The sequence below is a fragment of the Ascaphus truei genome, chromosome 1 (assembly GCF_040206685.1).
Source record: "Ascaphus truei isolate aAscTru1 chromosome 1, aAscTru1.hap1, whole genome shotgun sequence".
Classification (NCBI taxonomy): domain Eukaryota; kingdom Metazoa; phylum Chordata; class Amphibia; order Anura; family Ascaphidae; genus Ascaphus; species Ascaphus truei.
This window is the reverse complement of record NC_134483.1, coordinates 257,966,068-257,987,258: the sequence shown is the minus strand read 5'-3', so window position 1 is coordinate 257,987,258 and position 21,191 is coordinate 257,966,068. Positions and strand designations below refer to the sequence as shown.

Below are 21,191 nucleotides of genomic sequence, written 5' to 3'. Positions count from 1 at the left end.
TGTTGATTAGAGAAGAAAAGTAGGCTTGTTTAGCTTCAGAGAGGGCAGAGTTGAAACAGGATAGCATAAATTTGTAGAGAAGGAAGTCTGCGAGAGTATGAGATTTCCTCCAGAGGCGTCCTGAGGATCGAGTGGAGGAACAGCATGCACGTGTGGGAATTTAGCCAGGGTCTGAGGTTAGAAGGGCGAGAACGGCAGAGTGAAAGTGGGGCATGTAGATCAAGAGAAGAGGATAAGGCAGAGTTGTAGTTCCTGACCAGGTTGTCAGGGTCTTTAGCAGAGCTGAGAGAGGAGAGGGAGGAGTATAAAGTGGACTCAAAGTCTGGTAGGTTAATAGAGTGCAGGTTTCCGAGGTGGAGAAGGGGAGAAGCGAGATAGAGAGAAAGAGATGAGGTGATGGTCAGAGAGGAAAAGGGGACATGGAGAGAGAGGTGTTTTTTAGTGAAAACCAGGTCTAGGTGTGGCCATCCTTGTGGGTGCTGGCTGCAGTCCACTGTTGAAGGCCAAAAGAAGAGGTTAGAGAGAGAAAATGGGAAGCCCATGGGAGAGAAGTGTCATCAATGTGGCAATTGAAGTCCCCAAGGAGAAGAAAAGGGGAGTCTGAGGATAGAAAGAAGGAGAGCCGGGATTCAAAGTGAGAGATAAAGGCAGAAGGGGAATCAGTAGAGGTATGTGGGCGATAGATGACCGCCATGTGGACAGGGAGAGGAGAGAAGATCTGGACAGTGTGAGCCTCAAAGAAGGAAAAGCAAGAGAGGAAGGAGTAGGAAGTGTTCGGTAACAGCAGATAGAGGAGAGCAGGTGCCCCACAACTCCATCAGGGTGCAGACTGTGGAAGAAAGAAAGGCCACCATAAGAGAGGGCAGCTTCCAGACCAGAGTCAGACTGAGTGAGCAAGGTCTCAGTTATAGCAAATAGGAGCACAGAGTGAGAGAGAAGAAGTCATGCACAGAGAGGATATCTGTAGTTCTCCTCCCGCAGGAGGAAAGATCGATGCACCGCCGAAAATCAATGCAGAGGCTGACTAATGTGACTTAGAAGAATCTTTATTGCAGCATGGAAACTGGAGCTCTGGCGGATCCTCTAGCGCTTCGGCGTGAAACGCGTTAGAGGATCCGCTAGAGCTCCAGTTTCCATGCTGCAATAAAGATTCTTCTAAGTCACATTAATCAGCCTCTGCATTGATTTTTAGCGGTACATCGATCTTTCCTCCTGCGGGAGGAGCACTACAGATATCCAAGACATCATTGGTAGCATGCCGGGTTGCTGGGGTAACAGTTGGACACAGACAACACCGAGATCCCATCACCCATTGCGATGGAGCAGTCGCAGTCAGATTGTGGTGAAGAGGACCGGAGGAAATTATCAAGTTCCCTGAGAGACAACCGTGAGTTATTATCAACAACACTAGAGCTTACACTTAAACCAGTTGCCTAAGACTATTCGTTACCTCACGTGTTTACATATACATTTGGAGGTCAGCCTGAATGGCGGTCTCTCCTGTTTAATGACACAACACAGGATTTTACCCAGCTTCCAGAGATTAACCTCTGAGCGCCGGATTTGTGAACGTCACGGTTCACTGTTACTATGCACAGAGAGGAACTTGTTAGAAAGGGAGCGAGCATTCCAAAGGGCACAGGAGAAAGGGAGAGATGAGGAAGGGTGGCAGGGGATGGGTATGAGGTTGGAGGGGTTGACACCAGAAGGAGTAGAAGTTGCATTTGGCAGGCAAGGACGAGAGCATGTAGAAATAAGGCAGGGACAGGATTAGGAGAGATATCCCTGAAGCAAGGAGGAGAAGCATGGATAGAAAGAGAATGTGTGAGGATTATTTGTAGGGGTGTAATTTAGTGCAGGCGATATACAGTTAAGTCCGGAAATAATTGGACACCGATACAAGTTTTGTTATTTCGGCTGTGTACCAAAATAAATTCAAGTTACAGTTAAATAATTATTATGGGCTTAAAGTGCAGTCTATCAGCTTTAATTTGAGGGTATTCACATCCAAATTGGAAGAAGGGTTTAGGAATTACATCTCTTTAATATGTAGCCCCCTTTTTCAAGGGATCAAAGTAATTGGACAATTGACTCAAAAGCTGTTTCATGGACAGGTGTGGGCTATTCCTTGGTTATTTCATCATCAATTAAGCAGGTAAAAGTTCTGGAGTTGATTCCAGGTGTGGCATTCGTATTTGGAAGCTGTGAACCCACAACATGCGGTTAAAGGAGCTCTCAATGCAAGTGAAACAGGACATCCTTAGGCTACCATAAAGAGAAGACTTCATGAGAGCAAATACAGAGGGTTCACTACAAGGGGCAAACCATTCATAAGCTTCAAGAATAGAAAGGCCAGATTAGACGTTGCCAAACAATATCTAAAAAAGCCAGCCCAGTTCTGGAACAGCATTCTTTGGACAGATGAAACTAAGATCAATCTGTACCAGAATGATGGGAAGAAAAAAGTATGGAGAGGGCTTGGAACGACTCATGATCCAAAGCATACCACATCATCTGTAAAACACTGTGTAGGCCGTGTGATGGCATGGGCATGCATGGCTTAAAATGGCACTGAGTCACTAGTGTTTATTGATGATGTGACAGAAGACAGAAGCAGCCGGGTGAATTCTGAAGTGTATAGGGATATATTGTCTGCTCAGATTCAGTCAAATTCAGTGAAGTTGATTGGACGGCACTTCACTTTACAGATGGACAATGACCCAAAAGATACTGCGATAGCAACCCAGGAGTTTAAGGCAAAGAAGTGGAATATTTTGCAATGGCCGAGTCAATCACCCGATCTCAACCCGATCGAGCATGAATTTCCCTTGCTGAAGACAAAACTTAAGGCAGAAAGACCCACGAACAAACAAAAACTGAAGAAAGCTGCAGTAAAGGCCTGGCAAAGCATCACAAAGGAGGAAACCCAGCGTTTGGTGATGTCCATGTGTTCCAGACTTCAAGCAGTCTTTGCCTGCAAAGGATGATCGACAAAGTATTAAAAATGAACATTTTATTTATGATTATGTTAATTTGTACAATTACATTTGAGCCTCTGAAATAAGGGGACTGTGTATGAAAATGGTTACAATTCATAAACGTTTCATACGATATTTTTGTTAAACCCCTTGAATTAAAGCTGAAAGTCTGCACCTCTAGTGCATCTCGGTTGTTTCATTTCAAATCCATTGTGGTGGCGTACAGAGCCAAAATTATGAAAATTGTGTCAGTGTCCAATTATTTCCGGACCTAACTGTAGCTATGTAGTATCAGAGGGCGCAGGTAAGAAAGGAGTTCATGTGAACTGAGAAGTGGTGAATATAGGAGAGAGAGAGATATATCAATAGAGTTAGAGACTGGCTGGTGGAAGGAAGTGCATCATTTGAGAAGTGAGGTCACAGCAAATATAAATAGTAAAGGCGGAATAACAGCAATAGTAAAGTGCTTAGATGTGCAGTCTGGGATAGATGATTTCTTCCTTCCCAGCGTTGTTGAAATGCAGGAATCAGGGCCAGTAGGTGTTGTCCTCTTCACTTCTTTTGAACTTCAGTTGAACTGCTACTTACAAACTTCCTTTTAAACTTCAGTTGTCCAGCCACTTACAAACTTCCTTTTAAATTTCAGTTGTCCTGCTACTTACAATGTGTTACTTGGAGATGTGCTGCATGCAGACTAAAGCTGTTCTATCTGGGGTTATATGGGCCTAACAAGTCACCTGACAATTAAGTTCAGCCTGCTTAATTAGCACATATGAGGTCATTCAAACAGATGTTTACACTACACAGGGTGTTCCCTGCCTAGTTGTGAAAGCTTAATTTAATTACGAGCTGAAGAAGACAGGATTCAGATGTGGGATATTACCTAAGATTGTTTCAGTAGCATATACTAACATACACACAGCAAAGAGTTGAATTAGACAGGATTCAAAGATGGATTTTACCTAGCATTGTTAAAGAATTCTGACAAAGGTATATTTTGTTGACTATCTGACAGTGTGAGAGAGGATATCAGTCCAATTGCATAACTGTCGAGTGTGGCCTAGGGGTGGTCACCTTTCGATATGCCAGCATTACAGTACATCCTTTTCCAGCAATTAAATTAGCATAGAATTAAATAAGGTGGAAATGATAGGGGGAAACCTAGGGCCTCATGCAGTAGTCAGATAGAAAAAATCGTCAGGGTTTTTAAATTGCCATTTTTGACAGTGTTGCCATCACGGTATGCAGAAAGCCCCAAATACCAGTGATAGCAACATTTGCAAAAATGGCGAGTAGCCTGTGATGAGATGATCACTCCTGTGTAAAGGGCTCACCCGGCAAGTTGTTTCTGCTAAAGAGAGAGAGAGACGCCTCTCTCTGTGCAAATCTCAGCCGTAATTTGTTTTAACATTTTTATTACTAGTGCATTGTAGCAGGGGGTCACCGGAGCAGAACCGCATTGATTTCAGGTCCAGGGACCCCCTGCTTCCCGAGATACAGGCCCCGTTATGGGGTGCCGGTATCTCCTATGCATTTAAATGTCCAGGTCATGTGAAATGTCCCAGTGGACATCCGGGGGTCCTCGTGTGGTCCCCTTGGGACCCGGTTTGCCTATAGTACCAACCCTGTTGTAAAATAAATAAAGATGGCATCCATTTCAATAAATACACCCCCACCAAACACATCATACAGTACAGCAATGGGCAAAATAACTATTGTTAAGATATGGATAATATCTCAGTTGCCCATTATTAAATCAAACATTAGCCAGCCAGCATAAATAAAGTAAATAAAAACCATTCTACTTACCCCTGCCACTATGAATGGTGTCCTCGTCAGCATACTGCAGGGTCATGTCCTCAGATGCAGCAAGAAAACATACAAACATACAATCTAATGGCCCCTAACCCCTTAATATCTTTAGAGATTCTTAATTCTTAATAGTAATTAAGGGGTTAACCCACCCTCCCCTACTGCCCACCAAGAAGGCCTAACCACCCTCCCCAGGCAACTACCTCCACCCATTCATTGGCACAGTGGGTACATCATACCCATATTATATGGGCATGATTTAACACTTTGCCAGTCAATGGTCAACCTACCAAAAAAATCAATCACCAACAATATCCAATGCATTGCAGGGGATTAGGCCTCCTGTTCACCAAACAGTTATTCAGCATGCGAGGTTCACTAAGTCACGAGGAAAGGGGGGGCTACATATGTAGTTATATACCGGGTGTCGTATATTGAAGAAACATATTGCTGTAAAAATTATAGATTAAGGACAGGTGAAGTAAGAATTTTGATAATACTATAAACAGACATGACTCATGATAACTTAACTTGAATAACATATAATAATGTAGTATTCCCTATTTTTAACTGTTTTTAATGTTTTACAATATGCACCTTTTCCATATAATAAAAGTTGTTGATGTATTGATGCTACCCAAAGGTATGAATTAATAGAATATTATCATATTGTTTTGTATGGAAAAAAGATTGGCTAATTTAATTTTATGGAATATGGTAGTACATTTTTAAATGAATTGACAAAATACCCCATAGAATTTTGGTTGAATAATAATAATGAGTATTTAATGTGCACACATGATTGCATATCCACTGTACACACGAGATTCAGGGGGAGCATGGGAAGAAACAAACAAATATAAGTGCAGCAGAATGGTAATGGGTTAAATGAAAAGTTTCTCAATCTTGGCTCTTTCAAAATAACTACTTACTAGATGTAAGAGTCATAAACAGCAAGGTTGACTATTAGTAGAGAGTCTGCGCAATAGTGGTCATCAGGGTGGTTCTGGTACTCAGGAGGATTGGTTCCACAATGTCACACTTCATAAGTGTATGAGGGTATCAGCAGCCAGCTGGCTCACCATCCCGCAGCTCTCGGTACTCGTCTGTCTCTGCCTCTGCTCCAGTGCGTCGTCGCACGGCTCAGCGTCTGACGTCAGATCCGGCTTCCTCGGTTTGATGGGGGCTGACCTTCAATGGCTCCTCTCCAGACAGGCTCCGTGCAGAACACTCCCACTCTACGCGTTTTGCTACGTGAATCACGTCGGCTTCGTCAGGAGTGTGAAGTCATGCAGTAACACTTGTGCTCTATATAGCTTGGTTGTTAATTCATGATAGGGAACATCTGTTTCCTTAAAGCGCTAATGGGGTTAGTAACTATAGTAAGGGAATGCATAATGAACATAGGGAGGTGCATATGGTAGATAGCGAGATATACATAAAAGACTTCTATTTGTTGTTGAAGCGAGTCCCGACCTTCTGACCATTTTGTCTTGACTGGGTGAGTTGTCCTCCTATTTGTGGCTCAGAAACAATAAAGCAGCATGAATTGCTGCTTACATTTTTTAGATTGTAATATTTACCCCCGACAATACTGAAAATCACCCTTATCTACAATATTAGTAAAGACAATAGACTAAAAGATATAAAATCACACCAAACCTAATCACTAAAAATCCTCAGCTGACAAAGCCCGTTTTATTTGTAATTTCAGTTACTTGAAAAATTAGAAATAAAATCTCATAGTGAACAGCCACTGGTTCATTTATGTGACCATGTCATTTAGCTTTACATTTCATCATCTTTGGCCCAATCGTATGAAAAAACATTCTTCAGTGTGATGGTGCATTCCAAGTTGAGATACGTACTGGAGAAGGTGCTGCATATAATTTATTTTTGTTGCAATCCCCTTTATCATGCGGGCCAATAGGAAGCCATGATGGAGGACATTGCAGCTTTCTTATGGCCCACATGTGGCAGGATTTTTAAACCTTTATTTTTTTCCCTAGAGAGTAGGGACCGGAGGCACCTTCTCCAGTAACTTTCCGGGAAATTAGCGCGGTTTGGCTCCTTAGCCCCTCTGCTAACCACCCATGTAAAGAAATTGGTTGAAATAAAAAAATAATACAGATGAAAGTAATTTCAAGAATATTGGCACCTTTTGAAATTCTTTCCATATTAGTCAAAATAGCTTATTATATGCCAACATTGAGAAAAGTGCATTTTGAAACATACTAAGGAAAGATTGTGTAAAGAAAATCTAATATGACTAACCTTGCTTTTTTTCTTGATGTTATATTTAGACTTTGGGAATGTGAATGACTTGAAAGCGAAAGGGTCAGATATAATCACTGGCTGGAAGTTGATATATAGACAGTTCGTTGCTCTGTTCTTGAAGAGATTTCATCATGCTCGCAGAAGCCGTAAAGGATTTATTGCTCAGGTAAAACTATTTGAATTTCATTAACTGGATAAAAAAAACAATTGCAACAAAATACATTGATAGAATTTCAACCTATCATAATTACACTTGTTTTATACTGTACAATGGTCCCTAAAGTACATAAAGGGATAATTAATAATTTTATATCAGATACTTTGTTTTGGACTTTTCATTTTTTTTTATTATTTCATAGGAACAATGTATGTAGAATCAAGGAGTTTTTTCCATAATTCTTTACAAATCCAAAACCAATTGTGGAGCAATATATGTACAATCAGGGGTAAACTTGGAGGTAAGGATTGACAGGTTAAAAATACAAATGTTGCAAATTCAGCATTCATTCGATGTCTAAGTCAAATTCTACAAAAAGAAAAGAGGTTGGGGCGCTCCCTATTTGTATAGGCTTGTGATGTTGCCTGTGTGGTAGTGTGTAACCAAAGAAAGGGTAGTGTATACTTGCCCTTGTTGTTTTCTGCAGCTGGACCAGTAGAGAAGATAAAGCCCGGAATCTTCTTGTAGTTGCAGTGGAGGTGGAGGGTTGGTCAGCGCACGGGATTTTGCTCAAACGTAGAGATAAGAGGATAGGAAGATATGGAACACGGTATTAGTGTTTTAGTAATCGAACGGTACAATACAGCCAAAAGAACTTTGGAATTAAAAATGTATGAAAAATATATTTTTAAAATAGCTTAAAACTCTTTGGAATTAAAGAACCTTGGTAATTAAAAGTAAATATATGAAAAAATATATTCTAAAATAGCTTAAAAATCCTTAAATAAAATCCTTAAATAAAATTTAAATGGAATTGTGTGGTTTTTTTGTGAACAGAAGCAGAATACGTGCTATAAGTGGATGACTAACAGGGTGTGTTTATATAGCCTGTTGTTGGTCTGAGGTAAAAAGGGGATAATGGGGCTGGTTAGCAGAGTTTAATGCGCAGTCTTTCCTTCACGGAATGCTGCTAAAAACAATAGCTTTCTCACCCTCCTGGTGGAGGCAGTACGTGAGTTGCTTCTCTCCCGGGGGCCCAAATAGGAAGAAAAGGGCCGAACTCGGTGAGTGAGCAAAATAGAATTTATTAGGTACAGAAAACAAAGTCAAAATAACACTCACGGTACAGCTTTAAAACAGCCCAGCATCAGCCTGATCGTCCGGTGATATTCCTCTCACCAGTACAGCTCCCGTGGTCGCGTCCGACGGCGGGACCGGAAGAGGAGGTCTTACCGGATGTCAGCAGGCTGGCTGGGTCCTTCAATCAATGGGCTCCGGCAGGGAACAACTAGTTTCGCAATAATGCTTCGTCAGGTTCCTGCCAGATGCCCTGTGTCTTCCCTCTTTATAGGCAAATACCTAATTGATGATTGGATTGGTCATCAATTGGTATTGGTACAATTAAATAATAAAATGTAAAAACGACCTTTATTGAGTGTTGGGTGTTGGACTAATGCCCAATAATATGAAAGACCAATAATGCTAAACTCTAAATACATACATAAATATGTTACAAGTAGTGACAATGTTATACACAGTAGATAATCATGCACACATGATCTCTATCAGTTCTATGAGACCTTCCCTCGCTCGAGGTGTAGGCAATTAGTAATTTGTGCAATCTACAGACATCTTTAAACAAATCTCTTAAAATTGGTAGCAGGTGCAGCACAATAACTTGTGAAGTAAACCTCTAAGTAATTCCTTCAGCAAATTAATTTCATACCTAAAGTGGCCCTTGCACTTAAAACTTCTGTGATGTGTGACATTTAAACTAAATGCAAAAAAGCTTATGCTCAGATGGATGGATTTTGAGTGATATATAAAAAATATAAAATAATAAAATAAGAATATAAAAATGTATTGTAAATAAAAATATTGTATAGATGAATATATGTGTAGTTGGGGCTACCATATGGTATCGCTTATATGTTTAGACTATTTGTCCTGAAAAATATATATATATATGGTGTATTACCCAGGTTTAGGTGATATATGTTAAAAAGTATCCCTGTGTGTGTCGTGACTCCCCCTTTAGTTTGGAGAATGTCAATGGTGACTGGAATAGAATTGGAAAAGAATTATTCCTACAAATGTGATAGTTCAGTAATTCAAACATAATGATCAGTAATTTAAAGATGTATAGAACTTGGATATATTTTCAATATGATTCATTGGGGATTTGACCCCACGATCATATTAGGCCTTACTTAAAAGCAGAGTGATAAGTTGGCTGTGCTATACAGAGGCAGATGGACTTCATGTACTTGTTTGCACATATGCGAACAGAGAGAGTACAGAATTCTGCAATGAGAATAACAAATGTGGGTAAAGAGTATTGTTGTGTTACCCAGGCTTAGGTGAAATGTTAAAAAGTATTAAAAAGTATCCTTGTATATGTCTTGCCTCCCCCTTGTTGGTAGTTTTAGGGAATGTTGGTGGTGTCTGGAATTGGATTTGGGATAAAAGATATAAAAAAAAAAAAAAAAAAAAAAAAAAAAAAATCTTTTTATAATGTTAGTTCTAAATAATAGTATAATAGTAATAGTAATTAAAAATGATGCTCAATAATTGAGAAATGTGGGGTACTTGAATTCTTAGTGTGTGTTTCTAGTATTTCATTGGGGATTTGACCCCACGATCATATTGGCCCTTACTCAACAGCAGTGTGATAAGTTAACTGTGCTACGCAGAGGCAGATAGATTTCATATACTCGTTGGTGCATATGTGAACATAGAGAACGTAAACATAGAGATAATGTAATTGTGTACGGTTAAGCGAATGTAAGTGAATCATCCAATTGCGAAGTTACTGGTTCCAAATTCGGGAGGGGGAATGGGAGAAAGAAGAGAAGAAGGGAGAGAAGAAGAGAAACGTGATTAGTGTGTTAAATATACATGTTTCATTCTAGAAAAGCCCCAATGTCGATGTCAATGTTAAGTCCTTGGGGTGCTAGCGTCTTTAGTTTATAAATCCATAGTGTCTCCTTTCTTGCTAGTTTTGTAAGTCTATCTCCCCCTCTCCAAAGGGGGGGAATCTGTTCTATGGCTCTATATGTCAAGCCCGAGGGGTCCCCCTGATGCTGTAGTGAAAAATGTTTTGACACGCTGTGGGTCATAACCTGTCGTCGGATGTTACCAATATGTTCCAATATACGAACCCTCAGTGGTCGGCTGGTACGGCCGACATACTGTAGTCCACAGGGGCAGCTTAGTAAATAGACCACGTAGTCACTCTTGCAATTGATAAAGTGCTTGGTTTTAAATTGTTCGCCTGTTACATGGGATGAAAAGTCTATTTTGTCGTTTGACCCTTGTTTGCAAGCTTTGCAAGTACTGCACTTATAAAAACCTTTGGCTGTTGATAGCCAATTCTCGTCCCTTTTGGAGTTATCAGTTCTAAATAGGCTGGGTGCTAATTTATTCTTTATATTATCTGCTTTTTTAAAGATGACCTTGGGTCTTTCTGGGAGGTAGTTTCTAAGGGTGTCATCTCCTTGTAGAAGGTGCCAGTGTTTATTAAGAATTTGTTGTATTTTGCCTGAATCCTGGCTGTACTGAGTTAAAAATGCGACGTTAAAATTTTCTGTCGGTTGTTTTTGTGTTGTTTTTAGGATATCTCGTCGTTGTAGGAGACCTGTCTTCTTAATGGATTCATCTAGTGAGTTTTTGTTGAATCCTTTGTTAATAAACCGATTTTTTAAAATGTCTGCTTGTTCTTTAAAAGTGTTACCGTCGCTGCAATTCCGCCTGATACGGCGGAATTGGCCTGGGGGTATGTTAGATAGCCACTTTTTGTGGTGGCAGCTTGTTCTCAGTAGGTAGTTGTTGCAGTCTACTTTCTTGAAAAATGTTTTGGTTTTGAGAGAACTGTTCTCGACATAGATGGTTAGATCTAAAAAATCTACAGAGATGGGGTTTGTGCAGGCCGTGAATTTTAGATTGATTTCGTTGTCATTGATATATTCTAAGAACCGTTTTAGATCCTCCTCGCTACCTTTCCAGATGAAGAAAATATCATCTATATATCTCCGCCAAAGCGCCAGATCTGCGCTAAATTCATGTGTTGACCAGATTTTGTCCTGTTCCCAGGCGTCCATAAAAAGATTGGCGTAGCTTGGTGCAAATTTCGTGCCCATTGCGGTGCCGCATTTTTGTAGGTAGTACTTTCCATCAAAGTTAAAAAGGTTATGTTTTAAAATAAAGTTAATACTCTCTAGAATAAAAGATTTCTGTTCTATAAGAACGTTTGGGTCATTGCTTAATGTCCTAAATTTCAGCCATTGATAGGACATTAAGCAATGACCCAAACGTTCTTATAGAACAGAAATCTTTTATTCTAGAGAGTATTAACTTTATTTTAAAACATAACCTTTTTAACTTTGATGGAAAGTACTACCTACAAAAATGCGGCACCGCAATGGGCACGAAATTTGCACCAAGCTACGCCAATCTTTTTATGGACGCCTGGGAACAGGACAAAATCTGGTCAACACATGAATTTAGCGCAGATCTGGCGCTTTGGCGGAGATATATAGATGATATCTTCTTCATCTGGAAAGGTAGCGAGGAGGATCTAAAACGGTTCTTAGAATATATCAATGACAACGAAATCAATCTAAAATTCACGGCCTGCACAAACCCCATCTCTGTAGATTTTTTAGATCTAACCATCTATGTCGAGAACAGTTCTCTCAAAACCAAAACATTTTTCAAGAAAGTAGACTGCAACAACTACCTACTGAGAACAAGCTGCCACCACAAAAAGTGGCTATCTAACATACCCCCAGGCCAATTCCGCCGTATCAGGCGGAATTGCAGCGACGGTAACACTTTTAAAGAACAAGCAGACATTTTAAAAAATCGGTTTATTAACAAAGGATTCAACAAAAACTCACTAGATGAATCCATTAAGAAGACAGGTCTCCTACAACGACGAGATATCCTAAAAACAACACAAAAACAACCGACAGAAAATTTTAACGTCGCATTTTTAACTCAGTACAGCCAGGATTCAGGCAAAATACAACAAATTCTTAATAAACACTGGCACCTTCTACAAGGAGATGACACCCTTAGAAACTACCTCCCAGAAAGACCCAAGGTCATCTTTAAAAAAGCAGATAATATAAAGAATAAATTAGCACCCAGCCTATTTAGAACTGATAACTCCAAAAGGGACGAGAATTGGCTATCAACAGCCAAAGGTTTTTATAAGTGCAGTACTTGCAAAGCTTGCAAACAAGGGTCAAACGACAAAATAGACTTTTCATCCCATGTAACAGGCGAACAATTTAAAACCAAGCACTTTATCAATTGCAAGAGTGACTACGTGGTCTATTTACTAAGCTGCCCCTGTGGACTACAGTATGTCGGCCGTACCAGCCGACCACTGAGGGTTCGTATATTGGAACATATTGGTAACATCCGACGACAGGTTATGACCCACAGCGTGTCAAAACATTTTTCACTACAGCATCAGGGGGACCCCTCGGGCTTGACATATAGAGCCATAGAACAGATTCCCCCCCTTTGGAGAGGGGGAGATAGACTTACAAAACTAGCAAGAAAGGAGACACTATGGATTTATAAACTAAAGACGCTAGCACCCCAAGGACTTAACATTGACATCGACATTGGGGCTTTTCTAGAATGAAACATGTATATTTAACACACTAATCACGTTTCTCTTCTTCTCTCCCTTCTTCTCTTCTTTCTCCCATTCCCCCTCCCGAATTTGGAACCAGTAACTTCGCAATTGGATGATTCACTTACATTCGCTTAACCGTACACAATTACATTATCTCTATGTTTACGTTCTCTATGTTCACATATGCACCAACGAGTATATGAAATCTATCTGCCTCTGCGTAGCACAGTTAACTTATCACACTGCTGTTGAGTAAGGGCCAATATGATCGTGGGGTCAAATCCCCAATGAAATACTAGAAACACACACTAAGAATTCAAGTACCCCACATTTCTCAATTATTGAGCATCATTTTTAATTACTATTACTATTATACTATTATTTAGAACTAACATTATAAAAAGATTTTTTTTTTTTTTTTTTTTTTTTTTTTTTATATCTTTTATCCCAAATCCAATTCCAGACACCACCAACATTCCCTAAAACTACCAACAAGGGGGAGGCAAGACATATACAAGGATACTTTTTAATACTTTTTAACATTTCACCTAAGCCTGGGTAACACAACAATACTCTTTACCCACATTTGTTATTCTCATTGCAGAATTCTGTACTCTCTCTGTTCGCATATGTGCAAACAAGTACATGAAGTCCATCTGCCTCTGTATAGCACAGCCAACTTATCACTCTGCTTTTAAGTAAGGCCTAATATGATCGTGGGGTCAAATCCCCAATGAATCATATTGAAAATATATCCAAGTTCTATACATCTTTAAATTACTGATCATTATGTTTGAATTACTGAACTATCACATTTGTAGGAATAATTCTTTTCCAATTCTATTCCAGTCACCATTGACATTCTCCAAACTAAAGGGGGAGTCACGACACACACAGGGATACTTTTTAACATATATCACCTAAACCTGGGTAATACACCATATATATATATATTTTTCAGGACAAATAGTCTAAACATATAAGCGATACCATATGGTAGCCCCAACTACACATATATTCATCTATACAATATTTTTATTTACAATACATTTTTATATTCTTATTTTATTATTTTATATTTTTTATATATCACTCAAAATCCATCCATCTGAGCATAAGCTTTTTTGCATTTAGTTTAAATGTCACACATCACAGAAGTTCTAAGTGCAAGGGCCACTTTAGGTATGAAATTAATTTGCTGAAGGAATTACTTAGAGGTTTACTTCACAAGTTATTGTGCTGCACCTGCTACCAATTTTAAGAGATTTGTTTAAAGATGTCTGTAGATTGCACAAATTACTAATTGCCTACACCTCGAGCGAGGGAAGGTCTCATAGAACTGATAGAGATCATGTGTGCATGATTATCTACTGTGTATAACATTGTCACTACTTGTAACATATTTATGTATGTATTTAGAGTTTAGCATTATTGGTCTTTCATATTATTGGGCATTAGTCCAACACCCAACACTCAATAAAGGTCGTTTTTACATTTTATTATTTAATTGTACCAATACCAATTGATGACCAATCCAATCATCAATTAGGTATTTGCCTATAAAGAGGGAAGACACAGGGCATCTGGCAGGAACCTGACGAAGCATTATTGCGAAACTAGTTGTTCCCTGCCGGAGCCCATTGATTGAAGGACCCAGCCAGCCTGCTGACATCCGGTAAGACCTCCTCTTCCGGTCCCGCCGTCGGACGCGACCACGGGAGCTGTACTGGTGAGAGGAATATCACCGGACGATCAGGCTGATGCTGGGCTGTTTTAAAGCTGTACCGTGAGTGTTATTTTGACTTTGTTTTCTGTACCTAATAAATTCTATTTTGCTCACTCACCGAGTTCGGCCCTTTTCTTCCTATTTGGGCCCCCGGGAGAGAAGCAACTCACGTACTGCCTCCACCAGGAGGGTGAGAAAGCTATTGTTTTTAGCAGCATTCCGTGAAGGAAAGACTGCGCATTAAACTCTGCTAACCAGCCCCATTATCCCCTTTTTACCTCAGACCAACAACAGGCTATATAAACACACCCTGTTAGTCATCCACTTATAGCACGTATTCTGCTTCTGTTCACAAAAAAACCACACAATTCCATTTAAATTTTATTTAAGGATTTTATTTAAGGATTTTTAAGCTATTTTAGAATATATTTTTTCATATATTTACTTTTAATTACCAAGGTTCTTTAATTCCAAAGAGTTTTAAGCTATTTTAAAAATATATTTTTCATACATTTTTAATTCCAAAGTTCTTTTGGCTGTATTGTACCGTTCGATTACTAAAACACTAATACCGTGTTCCATATCTTCCTATCCTCTTATCTCTACGTTTGAGCAAAATCCCGTGCGCTGACCAACCCTCCACCTCCACTGTAAGTCAAATTCTAGAATGATATTTCAAATCTAAGCGAGATATGGGCCATTGTACTGTATTTGACAAAATAATGTCTCATGCACTTAATGTAGAATGGTAAAAACTATCCTAATGTTGACATTCTTGCCCATCGGTTTGTTTTGGTTTTAAGGTGCATTTCCACCCAATATAACATCTAGTGAACTCAGTGTGATGTTCTTCAGCCCATTTGGTGTCCTTTGGACATATAAAGTATATTCATAAAGTATCATGATGGCTGGCACGTCAGTAGCCTGTATGACATATCATATGCAACATTGCACTATGCTCATTTTCATAGGGTAGATCATGATCATTGCTCCAATCATGATCTAAATGGAAGGGCAGGACCTTCCCTTTTTGTTGACATCACTGTAATGACATCAAGATCATGCGATTACATGATCAGATAGAGCCTAAGGGTGCAAATTTTAGGGAGTTTGCAGGGCACTCTTGCACTAAAGGGATTTCAGTAGATTACTAAAAAAAAAAATTCCCTGACTGTTATTTATCTTTATTATTTTTTATTTAAAAATAGCCTAACGCCTGCAGTAGAGTAACCATACGTCAACTCCTGCTGTATATACTCACAACTAAGTCTAAGGATAACTTCTACTTACTAATTCTACTGGATCTCTCTGCTGCCTTCAACACTGTTAATCATCTATTTCTCCTGCACACTCTCCATTTTATTGGCCTCAGTGATGGAGCCCTCTCCTGGTTCACATCCTACCTATTTATCTGCTCTTTCATTGTTTCCATCTCTGGTGTCTCATCCTATTCACTCCCTCTTTCTGTTGGGGTCCCACAAGGCTCTGCCCATGGCCTTCTGCTCTACTCACTCTACACCTCTTTTCTTGGTGAACTATCATAATGTTTTGGCTTCAGTATAATCTCTATGCTGATGATACCCAAATGTAACTCTTCTCCTGACCTCTCCACATCTCTCTTGTCCTATGTCACCAACTGTCTCTCCACAATCTCGTCCTTGATGTCTCACCGTTACCGGAAGATAACATGTCTAAAACAGAATCGATAATCTTTCCCCTTTCCACTATCACCCCTATCTAATCTCACCCTCAACAATATTTAATCTCATCAACACCCCAAGCCCTCTCCTTCATTCTTCATATTCACTCTCTCACTAAGTCCTGCCATCTCCCGCTCAAAAATATTTTTTGGATACGCCCCTTTCTCACTCATGCCTCAGCTGAAATCCGAATTCACTCAACCTGTCCTGACTTAATTACTGCAACCTTCTCCTAACTGGCATTACCTTGTCTGTCTGTCTAAACTCCAATCCATCCAAATGCTGCTGCCAGACTCATCTACCCCACTCAACACTCCACTTCTGCAGCACTACTATGCAAATCACTACATTGGCTTCTAATATCTTTTAGAATCAAATTTAACCCCCTAATTCTGACTTACAAAGCTCTTACCATTACTGCCCCCATTACATCTCAGTCCTCATCCCCAAATATACTGTTTCCCTTAATGCCGCTTATGTGCTGCCCATGACATTCACATTTCCTCCTGCCTTATTACCTACTCTCACTCCCGTCTACAAGACTACTCCCGTGCTTCCCTTACAGGCACCATAAAACTCTCCCAACAGCATTCAGAAATTAAAACTTTCCTTTCAAGGAAGCCTATCTGGCATACCAATAGCATTTAACAGATCCCTCAAAACCTATTAGGACCTGCTTTGTGGCTGGAGAAAACTCACATTAAAATGCCCTGGCATCAACACCACCAAACCTAAATGGGATCAGCTGCACCATATGCTATCCTTGGACATGTGTGTGTCCGATCCCTCAAGGGATAAGTCCTCCCGCGCCCAAGTGAGCCAAATATGTGTACATATGTGTGTGTGACTGCGCAGCCACTGAGTCCCGAATGAATGGATGGTACCGTGGGTGCACTTGTTGAAATACCTGCCGGGTACTCCGGTACCCGGGGCTGCTACTCTCTTCACAAAGGATCCACCCGAAGCAGAAGTCGTCCTCCCACTACGCGGTGATCCAGGGCGATCCCAGCCGGACATTCGAAATCGAATAGCGGGGTCTGCGCCCAGACCTCCCGCCAATTAGGACAGTCCTTCTCCACTCGACTGATACAAATGGGGGTCAGAAACCTCACTACGGCAATCCCTAGCTCTGCTTGTCTCTACTGTGACTCAGGGCCTAACTGGGCCGGGGGCACACGCCTATGCAGGGGGGGTTTTGGGGCCTCCCCTACACCAAAGCTCCGTCTCCTGTCCTCTCCTGCTCCTCTCCCGCTCTGTTCCAAGTGTGCGCAACCACCTCCCTTTTCCTCCTCCACACTCTTAGCCCATTGGATCAACCCTGTCACAAGGTACCCGCGGGGCTGCTGGGACAAGGGTCTTGCCACCTTCCACCAATTAGCACTCTCCTCCTTCGCGGGCTTTGGCAACTCACATCCGCGCAGGCGCAACTTCCCCCCCACTAGCAAGGGTGAAAAAGGGGGGTCCCGGCTACAAATATATAAAAAGTGACATCTAAAATCGGGTAGTGAGATCAAGAACTATAGCTGAAGGGTTACTAAGTATCAGAAAACAATCAATTTATGCCTTAGCAAATACTATGTCTCCAGATAATTTGAGATAATCCCCAAATTAGTAGTCAATGTACATTTGTTCGGGAGTATAGCATATAGACGGTATGTAAAAAACACACATAAGCTTCTAAAGGGGAGTTTAATAAATCAAGCTGTTTTCTCCTAGACAAATCACCTGGAGTATACTATTTCTTTATTAGTATGTTCTGATATAAAATCAGAATTTCAAAAGATACAATAAGTTCAGCTAACCAATTTTAGCCTGTGTATAAAGATATTGTGACATAGTCCAAAGATGTTAGGCAGCTTTCTGCCCCATTTTAGAGCAGAAAGTGCAGGAATAGTTAAAAATGATCCGTTCCACAGCTTCCCATTAACTCAGGCAGCTGGATGGAAAATCCAGACCACAGATTACAATGTGTCTAGTTCTCCCTCACCTGCTCTTCTAATCACTAGCACAGGTATTTAGAGCAGAGAGGTTTTGCATTTCACTCTCTCCTTAGAGCCTGGGGGCTGGGGGTGTCGCTGCTCCCCTGCATCCAGTGTCGGGGTTGACGGCCCCTCCACGTATCACAGTACCAGAGGATTTGCCTGGACACCACAAAACAGATAAGCCAAACAAAGATGTATTACTGTTTGTAATGGACTATGCTGTATCTAGTGACCCTAATTGAGAGGGCATTGTTTTAAACTGGGGGAACCAGGTTAGTTGGCCCAGCAGCAGTTAGAGGCTGATTCTATGTGTAGTTAGATCCCTGAAAGGGATAGGATTTTGTTTATATCATTTGGTTTCTTTTTTACTTGAAATAACAATGTGGGAAATACTGTAACACTAAATGAGTGAACTACTGAATAAAAGTATCTGAGTACCTCTAACCTACACATGTTAAAGCTGCAGTACCTTACTTGGATGAAAATAAAGCAGGCAGAAGCCTGAGTTAAGCAGCATAATACTTTGCCTGATCCTGTTTTTTGTATTAAATAACCCTAGAAGACTGTGTCGGGAAGAACCCAGACAGACGTCAGCACTACAAAAGAGGGGCGTTTGTCACATATGGTGGAGAATGCGGGTCGACACTAAAAAGTCTGTGGGTTTGCAAATAAATGCGGGGGTTTAAAATGGCCGCCCAGCTGAACTAAAGTACAGATGCTATGAGTGAAGTCTGTCCCACTGTGTATATAAGTTGTGCTTCTAGCATACACAGAGAATGTGCGAAGTGTGGATGCAATAGCACCCTGAACCCAAACAGAAAACCAAAATGTTTTGCTGAAGAAAAATTGCATCTAGCCAGTGCTGTTTGTAAAGCTAATGCCTTTTGCTGAAGTGAGTGAATTTGCAGCTAGCAAGTGCTGTATGCAAGTTGCTGAAGTGAGTGAAATTGCAGCTAGCAGATTGTCCCTGCCGGGTTTCTAAAATGGCCGACGTGAAATGTTTGTTTTGTAATGTACATAATCATGAAAAACAGTGTCCCTTCAGGCCATACGATGATGATGATGACGACTCGTATGTGGCCCCTGGAGGAGAGCCGTACCCACAGATGAATTTAGTATGCTGGGCCTGTCATAAAGTAGGTCACATGGAAGATGTGTGCCCCAAAATTTTCAAAGACAAACAGCTGCAAAAACAAGCAACGCCCTATGAGTGCAAGCAAGATGTGGAAGCTGATACCAGTGAGCTTGTGCCCAGTACCACTGATATCTCTGGAGCTAATAAAGCAAAAAGAAAGAAGAAAAAGAAAACTGTTCCTCAAGTCACAGGGGAAGGGACCGAGCCACTTGAACCTGCGCTGTCAGGACATGCGTCAGAAAGGCGCCAAGATGTGCTGCAGACCGGAGTGACCGGCAGAATTGTCACGGGAACAGTGGCAAAGGAAAAGGAGGAGCAAAGGGAAGCTGAATCCTTGAACCAGGATAAAGAGGCTTTGGTTTCTGCACTCCAAGCGGCCCGCCATGATTATGAAGTCCTGCGGCAGGGATGGATGAAGGAGCGAGAATGTTGGAAGAAGGAGCAAGAATCTAACAATAAGGTGCGAGAATGTTGGAACAAGGAGCGAGAAGCGAACGCCGAGTTACAGAGGTGTATACTTCCAGCTTTACAAGAGCACGAGGCTTTGAAGAAAACAGAGTCTCTCTTACGGAGTGAGCTGGAAGAGGTGACGACTAATCTGGAAAAGGCCAACACCGTAATTGCCACCATGGATGAAAAACAGATTAAGTCTGACAAATTGATTGCTATCCTAAAACAGAAATACGGGAAGGCTCTACAAGAGGTTCATGCGCTCAGCACAGAGGTGCAACACTTACGCCTGGAGGGCCACGGTCTGAACACAGAGCTGGGAATGTTGAAGCAAACCCATGAGAATGCCCTAAGTGAGTTAGAGACTGTAAAGCAAGAAAATGAGACTCTGAAATTGGAAAATTCAGATTTGACTGACCAAGCAGAAAAAGTAAAGAAACAGTTGACTCAGGAAAAATTAGAAGTGCAGGAAGCACTGATGCACACTCAGAGCCAGCACCAGGAAGAAATGGACGCTCTGAGAACAGAATTGCGACATGTATGCACAAAACAGAATTCTCTCGTGGAGGAACTTAACATTTTGAAAAAGGAGAAAAGCATTAGAATAATTCAGAAGCACTGCAAAGCTCTTGTCCAAGGAAGAAGGGAAAGAGAAAATTATCGGCGTAAACGCGCCGCAACTATCATCCTACAGGCTGCCTACAGAGGGATGAAAATTCGTCGGTTCAATCACCGGAATAAAGCAGCCTGTGTTCTTCAATCATTCTACCGTGCCCGCATGGTACGAAACAGGTTCCTCATTATGAAAGGAGCAACTATAAAAATCCAGTCTCTGACTAGGATGACACAGAACAGGATTCGCTATCAAACCCTGAGAAATGCGTCACTGGTTATCCAGCGGTACTTCCGCCTGAATAAATGTAGACCTCAGGAAAGAGAGGTCCAAGACTACATGCCTGCCGGCTGCAAAGGTAAAATACCACAGGGTACAGCCGGAGTTAGTGAGAGCCCCATCAAGGTGAAGGTGCTCCAGGTAATCAGTGCTTCATCTTCTAAGTACCATATAATTGCCCCAAAGGGAAAATCCCAAATCTCTGAGAGTGATGGTCGTGAGAAAATACATGGCAGTAAGAAGTACCATAAAGGTTCAAAGGTCGCAAATCAAAAGCGACGAAGGTCAACGCTGGCCTTAAATTTTTCCGGATCTCGCCACTTTGGGCCACAATATAAAGACAAAGACTATCCGGCCCCAGAGTTCCGTCAGAAGCTAAAGAAACAGTCCAGTCATTTGCAGTTTGCAGCGGCCTATGAAATAAAGTCAGGA

At 41.0% G+C, this 21,191-nt stretch overlaps 1 protein-coding gene across 5 annotated transcripts in view; it reads left to right on the top strand.

Annotated features, from left to right (window-relative positions):
- LOC142496631 (phospholipid-transporting ATPase ABCA1-like) overlaps nucleotides 1-21,191 on the top strand; it is a 1,672,602-nt gene that overhangs the window by 965,722 nt on the left and 685,689 nt on the right. For all 5 annotated transcript variants that reach the window (XM_075603302.1, XM_075603295.1, XM_075603331.1 and 2 more), the window contains one exon: nucleotides 7,094-7,233. In XM_075603302.1, the coding sequence (XP_075459417.1) occupies nucleotides 7,094-7,233 (140 nt within the window). The remainder of the gene's footprint in view (nucleotides 1-7,093; nucleotides 7,234-21,191) is intronic.